The 18,238-nt window shown below is 42.2% G+C and overlaps 1 protein-coding gene and 1 non-coding gene across 7 annotated transcripts in view; both read left to right on the plus strand.

Annotated features, from left to right (window-relative positions):
- PPP1R13B (protein phosphatase 1 regulatory subunit 13B) overlaps window positions 1–18,238 on the plus strand; it is a 121,492-nt gene that overhangs the window by 53,663 nt on the left and 49,591 nt on the right. For 4 of the 6 annotated variants that reach the window (XR_008659305.2, XM_055288004.2, XM_055288005.2 and 1 more), the window contains exons 2-3: window positions 5,333–5,480; window positions 16,368–16,487. The exons of 1 other annotated variant lie outside the window; for it this stretch is intronic. Coding sequence is in view for 4 of the 5 variants with exons in the window: in XM_055288004.2 (XP_055143979.1) it covers window positions 5,333–5,480; window positions 16,368–16,487 (268 nt within the window). In the remaining variant the exon portion in view is untranslated. Of the gene's footprint in view, window positions 1–2,158; window positions 2,334–5,332; window positions 5,481–16,367; window positions 16,488–18,238 lie in introns of those variants that run through there. One more of the 6 variants, XM_055288006.2, reaches the window with a different exon arrangement.
- LOC129489027 (small nucleolar RNA SNORD51) lies at window positions 5,500–5,579 on the plus strand. Its single transcript, XR_008659851.1, has one exon. It is a non-coding gene; the product is annotated as a small nucleolar RNA SNORD51 (small nucleolar RNA).

Here is an 18,238-nt window from a genome sequence, read left to right on the forward strand (position 1 = left end):
CTCTATCTGAGGTTGGGTTGAGATGGGCAGACATTGGTTCCAGTCTTTCTCAGGTCAGATCAGGATGGGTAGAGAGTATTGTCAGTGAGCAGAAAGGGGCAGGATTTGTTGTGTGATTCATCAGGGCAGAGAAACAGTTTGAGGAAAGGCATAAGTAGGACATCTTGTCATTACATGCTTTATTTGTTACAGCACACAATTAGAAATTTTTGTTTTCCTAACTGTAGCTAACCAAATCTTTATTTATTTATTTATTTTTGAGACAGAGTCTCACTCTGTTGCCTAGGCTGGAGTGCAGTGGTGCTATCTCGGCTCACTGCAAGCTCCGCCTCCGGGGTTCATGCCATTCTCCCACCTCAGCCTCCCGAGTAGCTGGGACTACAGGTGCCCGCCACCACATCTGGCTAATTTTTTGTAGTTTTAGTAGAGACAGGGTTTCACTGTGTTAGCCAGGATGGTCTTGATCTCCTGTCTTCGTGATCCGCCTGCCTCAGCCTCCCAAAGTGCTGGGATTACAGGTGTGAGCCACCGCTCCCGGCCCCAAATCTTTATTTTTAACATATTAATCCTTCAGGAAGGATAACCATATTAACTTGTTTTCTTTTTTCCTTTAGTTTCCTTAATCCTACTGAATTTCATCTGTTTTGTACGTACTATTAAAGAAAAAAAATGCTACCCATTGTGTCGTGCCATCAATTGTGAGGTATACTGTGATTTCAAAGATGTTATTAAAATATAAACAAGTGCATCTAGAATCAATACAATATATTTGTATTGGAGCTTCTTTAGTTATTTTTAAGCTAAAGAAATCTTACTAGAATAACATTAGCAGTCACATGGCTTTTCAGCTTCAATTTTCCATGATGGTTTAGGGAAATGTGTACCATCCAGGTAAAAACCAGCTTAATTTCTCTAGAAAGCTTTAAAATATGCCATGATTATAATGAAATTAGCTTTGAATAATAGAGATTAGGGAAAATGAATTTTGCTAAAATTAGGAAAGACAGGGTTATTGCGAGTGATAAAATGGAACGTAAGAAATTGAAATAATGTTTAGTGACTTTTGGGTAAGTTATTTGGGTGTTCTTCGCTTTTAAAAATACATATCCACATTTACAACCTGCCATCGTGCCTCTCCCCCTCCCTTGTCACATTGAACTTATTCATGAGCTGAAGAGTCTTGGTAATTCAGAAAGTACCCCAAAATACTGCCATACCATCCTTCATTCTGACAATGCGTTCATGAAGAATTCTGCTTTTCAGAGCAAGTAAGCACCAGCTGTGCCTCTGTGAGTGCCTAAGGGTACTGCTTTACGCATGCTGTATTCATGAGGCAATGATGGTGCGAATGTTTTGCTAGCTCAGAGTGTTGAGAGCAAACCGTGGGATGCCTTAGTAGGTAGAAGGGTAAGGAACAAGGAAGAAAAACCGATTCTGAAGTACTGAGTGAAACAGGGCATTCTGCTGGTTGCTAGTGAACTGTAGGAATAGCATTTAAGGGAAGGTAGTAAAAAAAAATTTTTTTTACTCATTTGAAACTTCAATTTATAAAGCATGATTTGGGAAGATTTATTATTAGATTTTTTTTTTTTTTTTTTTTGAGACGGAGTCTCACTTTTTCGCCCAGGCTGGACTGCAGTGGCACTATCTCACTGCAAGCTTCCGCCTCCCGGGTTCACGCCATTCTCCTGCCTCAGCCTCCCGATATTATTAGATCTTTAAGAGCATAGATTATGAAGTCACACTGGAAAATATTTACCGTTACAACTGTAGAATAAATGTGTATAAGTAAGAATAGAACTATATTCCAGTTGTTTCTGATGAAACTGTTAAAGTATTAGTCTTGGCCTTGTTTGAGCTGGATACAGTAATTACCTATTTTATTCCAAATTCTATAGATTCCAGGCTACTTATTTCAGTATACAAAAACCCCCAGTTTTTATAAATTCTTATACTTTAGTGAGCAGAGGTAACTGTTACTTAATTTTTAAAAAATTTATTGTAAAATAGAAATGTGTTCAGGGAAGAGGGATGATGCTTGTTTATTGAACAGACTGGATATATCTTACTTCGATTGTGTGTGTATTTATTTTTTCTCAACTTAGGGCATGGTGGGGGGTTCTATATTTTGTGTGTCATTCATAGAGTTGACCAGATTTTAGTGTGCCTCCTATGCGTCAGATCCTGACTCAGCAATGGGAAATTAAAGACTCAAAAGTGAAGTGCTCGGAAGAGTGCAGAGTCTATGAGGGGAGGGAGTCATCGAGGTGATGCAATAGAGATCTGTGTGAAGAGCCACTGGATCACAAAGGAAGGAGCATGTGGCCTGCCTGGTGAGCGGAGACGGTAAAGGGATGTTTTTGAAAGATGGTAGTTAGGAGCTGAGTTTTGAATTGTGAATAGGAATTTACAGGCAAACAGAAAGGGTACTTGGGCAGAGGGACGGCTGCCAGAGAGAACTCCATTGACGCTGATGGAGGGAGGTTTAGTGCTTGGAGAGACTTAGAACCTGGAAGGTTTTCTCGAGTATATTTTATAGAAATCCAAGCCTCATGAGATTCCCTGGAGGGAAAAAAGGAATATACATGATCATTACATTAGACTCTTAAGGAGTGCTCAGTTAAGAAACCTATCTCCTGCTTATATACCAGAGAAGGTGTTTTGGGAAGGGCTGGTGTTGGGCAGTGGGGAGCTTTTAAATATTTTAAGCAAGGGAATAACTTTATTTGACTTTTAGAAAATGAAATGGTAGGCCAGACATGTTGGCTCACGTCTGTAATCCCAGCACTTTGGGAAGCCGAGGTGGGTAGATCACCTGAGATTGGGAGTTCGAGACCACCTGATCAACATGGAGAAACACCATCTCTGCTAAAAATACAAAACTGGGTGTGGTGTTGCACACTTGTAATCCCAGCTACTCGGGAGGTTGAGGCAGGAGAATCGCTTGAACCCAGGAGGTGGAGGTTGCAGTGAGCCGAGATCACGCCATTGCATTCCAACCTGGGCAACAAGAGTGAAACTCCGTCTCAAAAAAAAAGGAAAAAAAAAAAAGAAAGGAAATGGTAATGGTGAGGAGTTAGAGTCGGGGGAGATTAGTGGCAAGGAAACCAGTTTAAAGCTGTTATCAATTTTGGTTACATAAAATCTGATCATAGATGTAAAGATGCTTAATTTCAGAATGTAGGAATTTAGGGCACTTGTAAGAAAAAAATATCTTTTTTTTTTTTTTTTTTTTTGAGACAGAGTCTTGCTGTGTTGCCCAGGCTGGAGTGCAATGGTGTGATCTTGGCTCATTGCAACCTCCGTCCCGCTGGGTTCAAGTAATTCTCATGCCTCAGCCTCCTGCGTAGCTGGGACTAGAGGCGCGGGCCACCACGCCTGGCTAATTTTTTGTATTTTTAGTAGAGACAGTGTTTTGCCATGTTGGCCAGGCTGTTCTCAAACTCCTGATCTCAAGTGGTCTGCCCACCTTGGCCTCCCAGAGTGCTGGGATTACAGGCGTGAGCCACTCCTCCTGGATGAAAAAAAAATCTTAACAACAAACTAAAATTATATACTGACTCGAATGCAGAGGTTTTAAGGTCTGGCTCTGTTGCCCAGGCTAGAGTGCAGTGGCGCGATTGTAAGCTGCACTGCAGCTTCAAGTTCCTGGGATCAAGTGATCCTCCCACCTCAGCCTCCAGCTGAGACCACTGTCCTGAGCCACCATTTCTGGCCTGTTTCTGACCTTTTATCAAAGATTAGATAGAAATGTTTTATAGTACCTTCTGATTAAAGAATATCTTTGGTTTAAATTTTACTTTATTCATTTATTTTTATTTATTTATTTTTGAGATGGAGTCTTGCTCAGTCACCCAGGCTGGAGTGCAGTGGTGCAATCTTGGCTCACTGCAACCTCATGCCTCCCAGGTTCAAGTGAACCTCCTGACTCAGCCTCCTGAGTAGCTGGGACTACAGGTGCGTCCATCACGCCCAGCTAATTTTTGTATTTCTTTTTTATCAGAGTTGGGGTTTCACCATGTTGGCCAGGCTGGTCTTGGACTCCTGACCTCAGGTGATCCACACACCTTGGCCTCCCAAATCTGAGATTACAGATTCGAGCCACCATGCCCGGCCTACTTTTTACTTTAGGTGTATTGTTTTTAAAGTATCTCTTTCATTGTCCCACTGAGGAAAAGGAAAAAAAAAAATTTCCTTCCAATATGATGTCTTAAGATGCTAGATCAAAGTGTTAGTATTTTTTTGAAATTTAAAAAAAAAAAAAAAAAGACCTGGCACAGTGGCTCACACCTGTAATCCCAGCACTTTGGGAGGCCAAGGCAGGCTGATTACTTGAGGTCAGGAGTTCCAGATCAGCCTGGTCAACATGGCGAACTCCGTCTCTACTAAAAATACAAAATAAGGCTCAATGCAATAGCTCACGCCTGTAATCCCAACACTTTGGGAGGCTGAGACGGGCGGATCACGAGGTCAGGAGATCGAGACCATTCTGGATAACACAGTGAAACCCCGTCTCTACTAAAAATACAAAAAATTAGCCGGGCGTGGTGGCAGGCGCCTGTAGTCTCAGCTACTCAGGAGGCTGAGGCAGGAGAATGGTATGAACCCCTGGAGGCGGAGCTTGCAGTGAGCCAAGATCACGCCACTTCACTCCAGCCTGGGCGACAGAGCGAGACTCCGTCTCAAAAAAAAAAAAAAAAAAAAATTCTTTAATGTACTTGAATATCAATCTTTTTAAAAATAGTGTCTGGTTTTTGAGTCATAGTTAGAAAAAACACCTATACTCCAAAGCTATAAAAGAGAATTTACCCAGGTTTTATTCTGGACTTTTTATGGTTTTAGGGTTTATATCTAAATATTTGATCTATTAGGAACTTATGCTAGTGTACGATATATGGTGTGAAACCATTTTTTTCCAGATGGATATATTTTGCTCAGACATCACTCATTGTATAGTCATTTTCCTTCCTTGATTTTTGAGATACCTACCTCATCGTTTGCCATTTTTTTCATAGATAAAATTGGGTCTATTTCTGGGGTATGACTTTGTCCCATTGATCTATATATCTACTGCTGTCTTGTTGTTTTGAGGCTTTATAATGATCTGGTATTGCTCTTTCTTTTCTATTACTCTCCTCATTTGGAATTTTCCTGACTTGTCTTTTTCATCTTTCTGCATGAACTTTAGAATCAGCTTATCTATTATTTCCAGAAAATAATCCTGTAGGCATTTTGGGGGCGGGGGGGTGGGTAGAGAGAACACTTTAAATTTACAGATTAATCTCTTTGTGATAAGAAATCTAAATTGTAGCTTTACTCTTTTCTCTTACAGATGATATTAACCGTTTTCTTGAGCAACAATGAACAGATTTTAACAGAAGTTCCTATAACACCAGAAACAACGTGTCGAGATGTTGTAGAATTTTGCAAGGAACCTGGAGAAGGCAGCTGCCATTTAGCTGAAGTGTGGAGGGGAAATGGTATGTATTAGGTCCTGTAAAGGTTGTTACATGAATAGAATCAAATCACCATCTTTTAGCTAAACTTGTGGTGGATTTGCTTTTTTTCTGATAAAGCTGGGGAAAAAAGGTAACTAAGTACATATAATTTAGTATTTATCAAATGGAAGATATTGCTTCTAGTTCTTAGTTATCTGTGGTAATAAAGAATTGAGTAACTAAAATAAATGTAATTATATTGCACAGGACTGAGTTTTACAAAATGCTTTTTTGTATACTTTTTTTTTTTTTTTTTTTTTTTGAGACAGGATCTCACTCTGTCTCCCAGGCCAGAGTGATAGATGTTCGGGCTGTCTCTTTTTTTTTTTTTTGGCTATTACGAAAAATGCTCCTATGAACTTTCATGTACAAACTGTTTTTGCTTTTGTTTTTGTTTTCCTACATGGAGTCTTGCTCTCTCCCGCAGGCTGGAGTGCAGTGGCATGCTCTTGGTTCACTGCAACCTCCGCCTCCTGGGTTCAAACGATTCTTGTGCCTCCGCCTCCCAGTAGCTGGGGCTATAGGCGCGCACCACCACGCCTGGCTAACTTTTTGTGTTTTTAGTAGAGTCGGGGTTTCGCCATGTTGCCCAGGCTGGTCTTGAACTCCTGAGCTCAGGCAATCCGCCCACAATGGCCTCCCAAAGTGCTTGGATTACAGGCATGAGCCACCGCGCCTGGCAATGTACAAGTGTTTGTGTGGACATATATTTTCATATCTCTTAGGTATAAACCTAGGAATCTGGGTCATATAGTAATTCTGTGTTTAACCTTTTCAAGAACCACTAGACTATTTTCTAATGCAATTGCTGCATTTTACATTCCCTGCAGCAGTATACGATGTGGAGAATTTCCGCACATTCTCATCAACACTTGATACTGTCTGCTTGAGTTTAGCCATCCTAGTAGTTGTAAAGATATGTCTTATTGTGGTTTTGATTTGCATTTCCCTAATGACTGATGATGGTGAAAATCTTTTCATGTGCATATTGGCCATTTGTATTTCTTCTTTGGAGAAATGTCTATTCAGTTCCTTTGCCTATTTTTTTTTTTTTTTTTTTTTGAGACAGTGTCTTTCGCTGTTGCCCAGGCTGGAGAACACTGGCACAATCCTGGCTCACTGCAACCTCCACCTTCTGGGTTCAAGCAGTGCGCCCACCTCAGCCTCTCTTGTAGCTGGGACTACAGGCGTGCGCCATCATGCCCGGCTAATTTTTGTAGAAACAGGGTTTTGCCATGTTGCCCAGGGTGGTCTCAAACTCCTGGGCTCAAGTGATCCACCTGCCTGGACCTCCCAAAGTGCTGGGATTACAGGTGTGAACCACCGTGTCCCACCCCATTGCCCATTTTAAAAATGGGTTATTTGTCTTTTTGTTACTGAATTGTAAAAGTTCTTTATGTATTCTAGATACAAGTCCCTTATAGGTATATAAATTACAATTTTTTTTTGCAAGGTCTTGTGCTTTTTACTCAGAATTCAGAGTAAAGAATTTTAAGGATACATGGAGAGAAATTTGATAAACATTGGACTATTACTAAATTAGAAGTAAAAGGACAGGCCCTCAATTGTTAGCCTAATGACAGCTACAGGACGCAGGCAGTTAAGTAATTGTAATTAACGTTTTTTTTTTTTTTTTTTTTTTTTTTTTTTGAGATGGAGTCTCGGTCTGTTGCCCAGGCTGGAGTGCAGTGGCCCGATCTTGGCTCACTGCAAGCTCCGCCTCCCAGGTTCATGCCATTCTCCTGCCTCAGCCTCCCGAGTAGCTGGGACTACAGGCGCCTGCTACCACGCCCGGCTAATTTTCTGTATTTTTAGTAGAGACGGGGTTTCACCTTGTTAGCCAGGATGGTCTCGATCTCCTGACCTCGTGATCCGCCCGCCTTGGCCTCCCAAAGTGCTGGGATTACAGGCGTGAGCCACCGCGCCCAGCCTGTAATTAACGTTTTTAAGGGGAGCAATGTTAGAGCCTGATCATTCATTCCATTGTTTTTTTTCTTCTCTAGCGTCTTAGCACTTTTGTTCTCTGTTACTTGTTATCACTTCTGATTCCTCGTCTGCCTTCCCGTTGTAAGGGAATAAAATTTTTACACAAGTATTATAGCCCTAAATGGTCTATGGCCTCTTGAGAATGCTTCTCTCCCTCATATGAGTCACTTAGTTGGTGCCATCCTTGTCTCCTAGCCCATCTCAAATCATAACTTAGTTTTACCTCCTCAAGGGTGAGGGCTACCACCCTGGAGCACAGAGTCACAGCACAGTGTATTTACCATGGCTTTTGTACATGCTCCTTCATTGTCTAGAACAATCCCTAGGAGCTTGGCTAACATCTGCTTATTCTTTGCCTCTCATCCCTTCTGTGAATCTCAAAGGTTGTTAATGTCCCTGTGCTCTAATACTGTGCTCTAATACTGTTGTAGTATTTATCAAAACATGATACAGGTCGGGCACGGTGGCTCATGCCTCTAATCGCAGCCCTTTAGGAGGCCAAGGCGGATGGATCACTTGAGGCCAGGAGTTGGAGACCAGCCTGGCCAGCACGGCAAAACCCCATCTCTACTAAAAATATAAAAATCAGCCAGGCATGGTGGCACACGCCTATAGTCCCAGCTTCTTGGGAGGCAGGAGAATCCCTTGAAACCTGGAGGCGGAGGTTGCAATGAGCCGAGAGTGTGCCACTGCACTCCAGCCTGGGCAACAGAGCGAGACTGTCTCAAAAAAAAAAAAAAAAACAAACAAACATAATGTAGTAGTAGTTTTCATCTCTATCTTGTTGGACTAAAATTCCTGGAGGCAGGAACTTGTCTGTTGTTCACCATTATATCCCCAGTGCCCAGCCTAGTGTTCATAGAAGGCACTTAGTAAACACAGATTAGTAAGTAAAATGGCCAACAAAGCTGGATCTAGGAAGAAGAGAAGGTAACTTCCAGTGGATGCCATCAAAGTGAGAGGGAAAGCACTGTAACAGACTTTCTCAGTCCTTTTACCTACAGGAACCCTTACAGAGATACATTTTTTTTAGGTTTCAGAGAACCCTCATGTAAAACTTACTGCACCTGGCTGGGCAGTGTGGCTCACTCTTGTAATCTCCACACTTTGGGAGGCCGAGGCGGGTGGATCACCTGACGTCAGGAGTTTGAGACCAGCCTGGCCAACATGGTGAAACCCCATCTCTACTGAAAAACCAAAAAATTAGCTGGGCATGGTGGTGGGCACCTGTAATCCCTGCTACTCGGGAGGCTGAGGCAGAAGAATCGCTTGAACCTGGGAGGCGGAGGTTGCAGTGAGCCAAGATTGTGCCACTGCACTCCAGCCTGGGCAACAAAAGTGAAACTTCATCTCAAAAAAAAAAAAGAAAAAAAAATTACTGCACCCGTAACTGCTGACATTAGTATGATCAGTATGTCATAGATAGAATCCTTCAATAGTAATTATCAGTGCTTTCCAGTAGAGCTATTTCACTGTGGATCTGTGCATTATTTTGCTAAGGCTGCCGTAACAAAGTGCCACAGACTGGGTGGCTTAAACAACAATAATTTATTTTCTCACAGTGATGGAGGCTAGAAGTCTGAGATGAAGGTGTCAGCAGGCTTGGTTTATTCTGAAGACTCTCTCTCTTTGACTTGTAGATGGTTTTCTTCTCTTCCCTGTGTCTTCCCTCCATGCCTGTCTATGGACAAACCACCTCCTCTTGTAAGGACACTAGTCATACTGGATTAGGGGCCACTGTGATGACTTCATTTTGACTTCTTGCCTCTTAAAAAATCCTATCTCCAAATACAGTTAAATTTCGAGGTACTTGAGGTCAGGACCACAACAGATGAATTTAGCGGAGACACAGTTCAGCCTGTAACAGTCTGTTAATTTGGCCAGGTCATTAGCTACTCTGTGTGGGTCCCTTCCCCACACAGGTGTCAGTGCTAATGCCAGTCAGTAAGATAGATAGAACCTTCCATTTTTATCTTTTGTTAAGTTTCCTACTTGAGCTTTTTTTAACCTTATTTAATTAAAGTTCCTAAAAGTCTTATAATAGATGTCCATTATACAAGATGCTAATTAGGTATATTTTATATTACATGATATGTATAGGGTAGTTAGTCCATTTTCATACTGCTATAAAGAACTGCCAGAGATGGGATAATTTATAAAGGAAAAAGGTTTAATTTACTCACAGTTCTGCAAGGCTGGGGAGGCCTCAGGAAACTTATAATCATGGCAGAAGGCGAAGGGAAAGCAAGGCACCTCCTCCACAAGGTGGCAGGAAGGAGAAATGTCAAGTGAAGGGGGAAGAGCCCCTTCTAAAACCATCAGTTTTCATAAGAACTCACTCACTATGATGAGAAACCACCTCCATGATTCAGTGACCTCCATCTGGTCTCTCCCTTGACATGTGGGGATTATGGGGGTTACAATTCAAGATGAGATTTGGGTGGGGACATAAAACCTAACCAGATCAGTAGTGTTTTTTCCTTTCCTTTTCTCCCTTCCCCTCCCTTCCCCTTTTCTTTTTTTTTTTTTTTTTTTTGAGACGGAGTCTCGCTCTTTCACCCAGGCTGGAGTGCAGTGGCGTGATCTTGGCTCACTGCAAGCTCCGCCTCCCGGGTTCACGCCATTCTCCTGCCTCAGCCTCTCTGAGTAGCTGGGACTACAGGCGCCCGCCACCATGCCTGGCTAATTTTTTGTATTTTTAGTAGAGACGGGGTTTCACTGTGGTCTCGATCTCCTGACCTCGTGATCCGCCCACCTCGGCCTCCCAAAGTGCTGGGATTACAAGCGTGAGCCACCGTGCCCGGCCTCCCTTCCCCTTTTCTGTGACAGAGTCTCACCGTATCGCCCAGGCTGGAGTGCAGTGGCGCATTCTCAGCTGACTGCAACCTCTGCCTCCCAGGTTCCAGTGATTCTCCTGCCTCAGCCTCCCCGAGTAGCTGGGACTACAGGCATGCGCTACCATGCCCGGCTAATTTTTTGCGTTTTTTATTAGAGACAAGGTTTCACCATATTGGCCAGGCTAGTCTTGAACTCCTGACCTCGTGATCCACCTGTCTCGGCCTCCCAAAGTGCTGGGATTACAGGCATGAGCCACTGCACCCAGCCTCTTTTTCTTTTTTTTGAGACAGAGTCTTGCTCAGTTGCCCAGGTTGGAGTGAAGTGGTGTGATCATAGCTCACTGCAGCCTTAAACTCCTGGGCTCAAGGGATCCTTCCATCTCAGCTTCCCAAGTAGCTGGGAGCACAGGCAAACTGCATAGTGCCCGGACAGTCCTTTTATTTATTTATTTTTTGTAGAGACAGGGTCTTGTCATGTTGATCAGGTTGTGTTTTTTCTGCTTTAAAACAAAAATTATGTTCGGTTAAACTTTCTTATAATTAAAAAAATATAGCGAAGCTTTCTTGGAATTAATCTTCTCAAAATTTTGCCAGATGCAGTAGCTCACACCTGTCATCCCAGCACTTGAGACCAAGGCGGGCAGATTGCTTGAACCCAGAAGTTCGAGACCAACCTGGGCAATATGGCCAAACCCCATCTCTACAAAAAATACAGAAATTAGCTGGGCATGGTGGCACATGCTTATAGTCCCAGCTACTTGAGAGGTTGAGGTGGGACGATCGCTTGATCACACCACTGCACTTCAGTGCTCCAGCCTGGGTGACAGAGGACAGAGTGCGACCCTGTCTTTAAAAAAAAAAATAAAATAAATAAATAAATAAATATGTATCTACCTATCTATACATACACACACACACACACATGAATAGAGGGAAACAATAAATTTCTGTTAAATAACTGGCTTAAGACAGAATGGGTTTTAACTTATTAGGTTATATTCAGACTTGGTATATTTAAATATAGGTTGTAAATTGATTTTAATAAATGTAAAAGTTTAAAAGTTGATTTTAATGTAAAAAAATGAAAATTTATTGACAATTTTGATTAGTAAAACAACTAAAAATAAAGCTACTAAATGATAAGCCAAAGCAATATGAATAAAAATGTGGCCTAAGACACAATTTTATGCAAAACTGAGAAACATGATTTAGCTAAATATAGGCCTTGCAGTTAGAAAAGGCCAGTATACATGCTTTTAAAAATCTTTTTATAGGCATATGTGTATATAAAAAAATGCTGCTTTCAAAACTAAAAATATGGAATGAAATTTACTTCTATATATATATATATTTTTTGTGTGTGTATTTATTTACTTTTTTTTTTTGAGACGGAGTCTTGCTCTGTCCCAGGCTGGAGTGCAGTGGCAGGATCTTGGCTAACTACAACCTCCACCTCGTGGGTTCAAGCTATTCTCCTACCTCAGCCTCCCAAGTAGCTAGGATTATAGGCGTGCGCCACCACGCCTAGCTAATTTTTGTATTTTTAGTAGAGACGGGATTTCACCACGTTGGCCGGGCTGGTCTCGAATTCCTGACCCCATGATCTGCCCACCTTGGCCTCCCAAAGTGCTGGGATTGTAGGCGTGAGCCACTGCTCCCGGCTGAAAATTACTTCTTTAATGTTTAACTTGTCATTGTTTTTTGCTCTACAAATACTTAGTTCTGATACGTAGTCCCAGCTACTTGGAGAGGCTGAGGCAGGAGAATGGCGTGAACCCGGGAGGCGGAGCTTGCAGTGAGCCGAGATTGCACCACTGCACTCCACCCTGGGCGACAGAGCAAGACTCCGTCTCAAAAAAAAAATTAGCCGGGCGTGGTGGCGGACGCCTGTAGTCCCAGCTCCTCGGGAGGCTGAGGCAGGAGAATGGCATGAACCCGGGAGGCGGAGCTTGCAGTGAGCGAGATAGCGCCACTGCACTCCAGCCTGGGCGACAGAGCAAGACTCTGTCTCAAAAAAAAAAAAAAAAAAGACAGAGGTACAGATTGGGTAAAAAATAAAATCCAGCTCTATGCTGCTTGCAAGAGACAGACATACAAGCATAATACCTTCAGAAATGTTGAAATGAAGACAAAGGTGAAAAGTAGCTTTTCTGGCAACATTAATATCAGGCAAAATAAAATTTAAAGTTAAACCGTTAGGATAAAGATAGACATAATAAAAGGAGTGATATATCAAGAAGCTTAAACAGTCATGAGTAGATGTACATTTAACAATGTAAACTGAAAAATATAAAGTCAAAATTTATAAAATTAGGAATTTAGTAAATCCACAATCAAAATGGGAGATTTGTAGGCATATATCTATTAGTCAAGATTAGGGAAGAATTGAGCAACACTATTAACAAGGTTTATTTATTAAGTACAGTTGAACCTTGAACAGCATGGAGATTGGGGGCACTGACCCCCTGCACAGTTGAAAAACAAGTATAACTTTTGATTCCTCCAAAACTTAACTACTAGTAGCCTTTTGTTGACCAGAAGCTTTACTTAGAACGTAAGTCACCAATTAACACATTTTATATGTCATATGTATTATATGCTTTATTATTACAATAAAATAAGGTAGAGAAAAGAACATGTTATTAAGAAAACCAAGGAAAAGAAAACATTTATAATTCATTAAGTGGAAGTGGATCATCATAAAGATCTTCATCCTTCATGGTTTTTTGTTTTGTTTTGTTTTGTTTTGTTTTGAGACAGAGTGTGCTCTGTCGCCCAGGCTGGAGTGCAGTGGTGCAATCTCAGCTCACTGCAACGTCCACCTCCCGGGTTCAAGTGATTCTCCTGCCTCAGCCTCCCAAGTAGCTGGGATTACAGGTGTGCACCACCATGCCCAGCTAATTTTTTGTATTTTTAGTAGAGATGGGGTTTTGCCATGTTGGCCAGGCTGGTCTCGAATTCCTGGCCTCAAGTGATCCACCTACTTGGCCTCCCAAAGTGCTGGGATTACAGATGTGAGCCACCACACCTGGCCCTTATCTTCATGTGAAGTAGGCTGAGGGAGGAGGAAGAGGAAAGGTCAGTCTTGCCATCTCAGGTGGCAGAGGTGGAAGAAAATTCACATGTGAATGGACCTCTGCAGTTCAGACCTGTGTTCAAGGATGAAGTGTATACAGTATGCCATAGCTGTGTAAGATGTTTGTATTAGGGGAAGGTGGATGAAGGATATACAGGAACTCTTTGTACTATCTTGGTAACTTTTCTGTAAATCTCAAATTACTCCAAAATAAAACAATTATATTTAAATGATAATATGCACATGTAAAACAGAAAATCAAGTTCAGAGGATAAATTAAGATGAGCAAGACCTCCATGGTGAGATGTTTTAAGACATCATTGAAGAACACAAGATGCATGAAAAAAATGGAGGCACACAATCATGTTCAAGGCCCAGAAAACTTGGTATTACAAAGATGTTAGGTCTCCTCATGTTTATTTATAAATCAATTAATATGGTTCCAGTCAAAATTCTACCTTTTTAAAAAAGATCTTGACAAGCTGCTCCTAAAACATATTTGAATGCAAAGGGATGAGAAATACTAAGACAGTTTTGAAACTAAGCCATATGAGGGAAATTGACCTACCAGGTAGCAAGACTCACTACAAAATGATAGTAATTAAGGTTGTGGTATTGGCACAGTGATAGGTGGATAGCCAATAAAATAGAAGAGACAGCTCAGAAAGATCCCATGTACATATGACATCCTGCTACATTATTAGAGGTGACAATTACTTGTCTATGGGGAATGGATAGACTATTCAGTAAATGATGCTGGGACCACTGATTATTCAAGTAGGGAAAAAATAAAATCAGATCTTTATGCCAAATGCAGAAAGAAATTCCATAAAGTCAGTGAAAACCTGTACTTTAAAATTTGTAGAAAGAACATAAGAGAGTATCTTTTTTACCTTGGAGTAGAAGAGGATTTGTTTTACCAAAAACTCAAACTGAAATTGGAAAAGACTGATAACTGCTTACATTTTAATTTTTTAAACTTCTATACAAAAAATGATATCAACAAAATTAATAGGCAAGTTTATTTTCAGTATATGTAACCAACCTAGGATTAGTATCCAGAGTATAAAGAACTCCTTTAGATCACTAAGAAAGAAGCAATCCAGATTCCCCCCACCCCCGAGATGGAGTCTCGCTCTGTCGCCCAGGCTGGAGTGCAGTGACTTGATCTCGGCTCACTGCAACCTCCACGTCTCGGGTTCAAGTGATTCTTCTGCCTCAGCCTCCTGAGTAGCTGGGACTACAGGTGCCTGCCACCACACCCGGCTAATTTTTGTATTTTTGGTAGAGACAGGGTTTCACCAAGTTGGCCAGGCTGGTCTCGAACTCCTGACCTTAGGCGATCTGCCCACCTTGGCCTCCCAAAGTGCTAGAATTACAGGCGTGAGTCACCCCACCCAGCCACAACCCAGATTTTTGAAAAATAGGCATAATACCTGAGACAGTTCACAGAGAAGGAAAACGGAATTCATTATACATATAAAAGTGGTTCTTTTAAATTCAACAACTGGGTTAGTGCTCTTCTCAAGTAATTGGTTAGATATTGGCCAGGCACAGTGGCTCACACCTGTAATCCCAGCACTTTGGGAGGCTGAGGCAGTCAGATCGCTTGAGCCCAGCAGTTCAAGACTAGCCCAGGCAACATGGCAAAAACCCCATCTCTACAAAAAATACAAAAATTATCCAGGCATGGTGGCATGTGCCTATAGTTTCAGCTAACTTGGGAGGCTGAGGTGGGAGGATCACATGAGCCCAGGTGGTGGAGGTTGCAGTGAACTGAGATCATACCACTGCACTCCAGCCTGGGTGGCAGAACAAAGACTTTGTCTCAAAAAAAGTAAAGGAGTGAGAGATTGTGAGTAAGCTTTGATTTTTAAAAAAATATTTGAAATACATTTAGTTCTATAGGATTTAATTTTTATTAACTTGGTACTGACAAACATTCACAATAATGTTGCCTGAGTTACCAGGAAGTGCCCTGTGCAGCCTTCATACCTCTGATTGCCACGCCTGACATTTTAAGAAATAACATGGCCTGGTCAGTTTATGTTTCTTTCAAGAGTGGGAGGCCGAGCATAGTGGCTCACACCTGTAATCTCAGCACTTTCGGAGGCCAAAGCGGGTGGATCACCTGAGGCCAGAAGGCCAAGAGGCCGAGACCAGCCTGGCCAGCATGGTAAAACCCCGTCTCTCCTAAAAACACAAAAATTAGCTGGGCGTGGTGGTGGGCACCTGCAATCCCAGCTACTCAGGAGGCTGAGGCAGGACAATCTCTCCAACCCTGGAGGCAGAGGTTGTAGTGAGCCGAGATTGCACTCCAGCCTAAGTGATAAGAGCAAAACTCTGTCTCAAAAAAAAAAAAAAAAGGCTGGGTGCGATGGCTCCCGCCTATAATCCCAGCATTTTAGGAGGCCAAGGCGGGTGGATCACCTGGGGTCAGGAGTTTGAGACCAGCCTGACTAACATGGTGAAACCCTCTCTCTACTAAATACAAAAAATTAGCTGGGCGTGGTGGTGGATGCCTGTGATTTCAGCTACTTGGGAGGCTGAGGCAGGAGCATCTCTTGAACCCGGAGGCGGAGGTTGCAGTGAGCCAAGATGGTGCTACTGCACTCCAGCCTTGGCAACAAGAGCAAAACCCCATTTCAAAACAAACAAACAAACGAATGGGAGACACAATGCTTTGTGATAAATAAGTTTTGTAAAGGGCATGTTTCAGTGTTCCCTATTTAATATTGCAAAATTGCTGTCATGGATACTTTTTGTGTTTATCTGTTGCCTAAATTATTTCCCATTCATATTCTTGCTTTTACTCATTAATGTTGAAATTCAGTGCTTGTAATATCTTTGAATTGTAACATGTAGACATGTATGTGTGCATATATACATTCATTTAAGTTTTTTAAAAAATTTACTTTTGGTTGGAGTCATTTTAATTCTGGAGTAAAAAAGATGTGGTCTTTTTCCTAGAACGTCCCATACCCTTTGATCATATGATGTATGAACATCTTCAGAAATGGGGTCCACGGAAGGAAGAAGTGAAATTTTTCCTTCGACACGAGGACTCCCCAGCTGAGAACAGTGAACAAGGTAGATAAATGCTTTCTTCCTCATTTGTTAATTTTTGCTAGAAAAGTTAATTTAAGAAAAATAGGAATAAATATTAAATTATTCACACACACCCGGCCCTGCACTTACAAGTGGCTAGAGAGAAAGTTGGTATCTCATGTTTCTTTGGCTTCTGTTAGTGTTGTTTACCATTATGGCACTTTTTTTTTTTTTTTTTTTTTTTTGAGACAGAGTCTCACTCTGTTGCCCAGGTTGGAGTGCAGTGGCACAATCTTGGCTCACTGCAACCTCCACCTCCAGGGTTCAAGGGATTCTCCTGCCTTAGCCTCCCAAGTAGCTGGGACTACGGGTGCGCACCACCACACCCGGCTAATTTTTGTATTTTTAATAGAGATGGGGTTTCACCGTGTTGGCCAGGCTGGTCTTGAACTCTTGACCTCAAGTGATTTGCCCACCTCAGCCTCCCAGAGTGCTGGGATTATAGGTGTCAGCCACTGTGCCCAGACAATTACATCACACTTTTTAGGCACCAACCCTTCTTTCCTTCTCAGGACTCTAAGTTAATTAATCAGCATACTCAGTCATGTAAAGGGACTTGGTGTTTAAAGGGATTTTTGTTTTGTTTTGTTTTGAGATGGAGTCTCACTCTGCCACCCAGGCTGGAGTGCAGTGGCACAATCTCAGCTCACTGCAACCTCCGCCTCCTGGGTGCAAGCAATTCTCCTGCTTCAGCCTCCCGAGTAGTTGGGATTACAGGCACCCACCGCCACGCTAAAGGGATTGTTTTTGGTAAATATCAGATTGGTCAAACATCTAGATTTTAAAAATGTATAAAACCATGAAAAGACTAGAAGAAAGTTCCGGGAGATCTTTTTATTTTTGAAGTGAACAAGGCCTTTGTAAGTGTAACACTAAAACATAAAAGACAAGACTGATAAATGAATTATTTAAAACAAAGCCTGGGTGTAGTGGCTCAGGCTTGTAATTTCAGCACTTTGAAAGGCTGAGGCAGGCAGATCACTTGAGCCAGGTAGTTCTAGACCATCCTGGGAAGCATGCCAAAACCCCATCTCTGCAGAAAATACAAAATAGCTGGTTGTGGTGGTGGATGCCTGTAGTCTCAGCTACTTGGGAGGCTGAGGTGGGAGGATCGATTGAGCCCAGGAGGTGAAGGCTGCAGTGAGCCATGGTTGTGCCACTGCACTCCAGCCAGCGAGGGCAACAGAGAGAGACCTTGTCTCAAAAAATAAAAATAGGCTGGGTGTGGTGGCTCACGCCTATAATCCCAGAACTTTGGGAGGCCGAGGCGGGTGGATCACTTGAGGTCAGGAGTTTGTGACCAGCCTGGCCAACATGGTAAAACCGCATCTCTGCTAAAAATTAGCCCGATGTGGTGGTGTGTGCCTATAATCCCAGCTACTCAGGAGGCTGAGGCAGAAGAATCGCTTGAACCTGGGAGGCAGAGGTTGTAGTGAGCCAAGATGACGCCACTGCACTCCAGCCTGGGCAACAGAGCGAGACTCCATCTCAGAAAATATATGTAAATAAAACAAAACCAAAAATAACTGCATGGCAATAACATCTAAAAAAAGTCAAAAGATAAATTATAAACTGGGAAGTAGCATTTATAGCTCATATTGCAAAAGGCTAATTCTCTTTACATGTAAAGAGTTCCTAAAATTTGATAAGAAGAAAACTTGGCTAGGTGTGGTGGTTCGCACCTATAATGCCAGCACTTTGGGAGGCCAAGTGGGGCGGATTACCTGATGTCA

Source organism: Symphalangus syndactylus, chromosome 8 (assembly GCF_028878055.3).
Source record: "Symphalangus syndactylus isolate Jambi chromosome 8, NHGRI_mSymSyn1-v2.1_pri, whole genome shotgun sequence".
Taxonomy (NCBI): Eukaryota; Metazoa; Chordata; class Mammalia; order Primates; family Hylobatidae; genus Symphalangus; species Symphalangus syndactylus.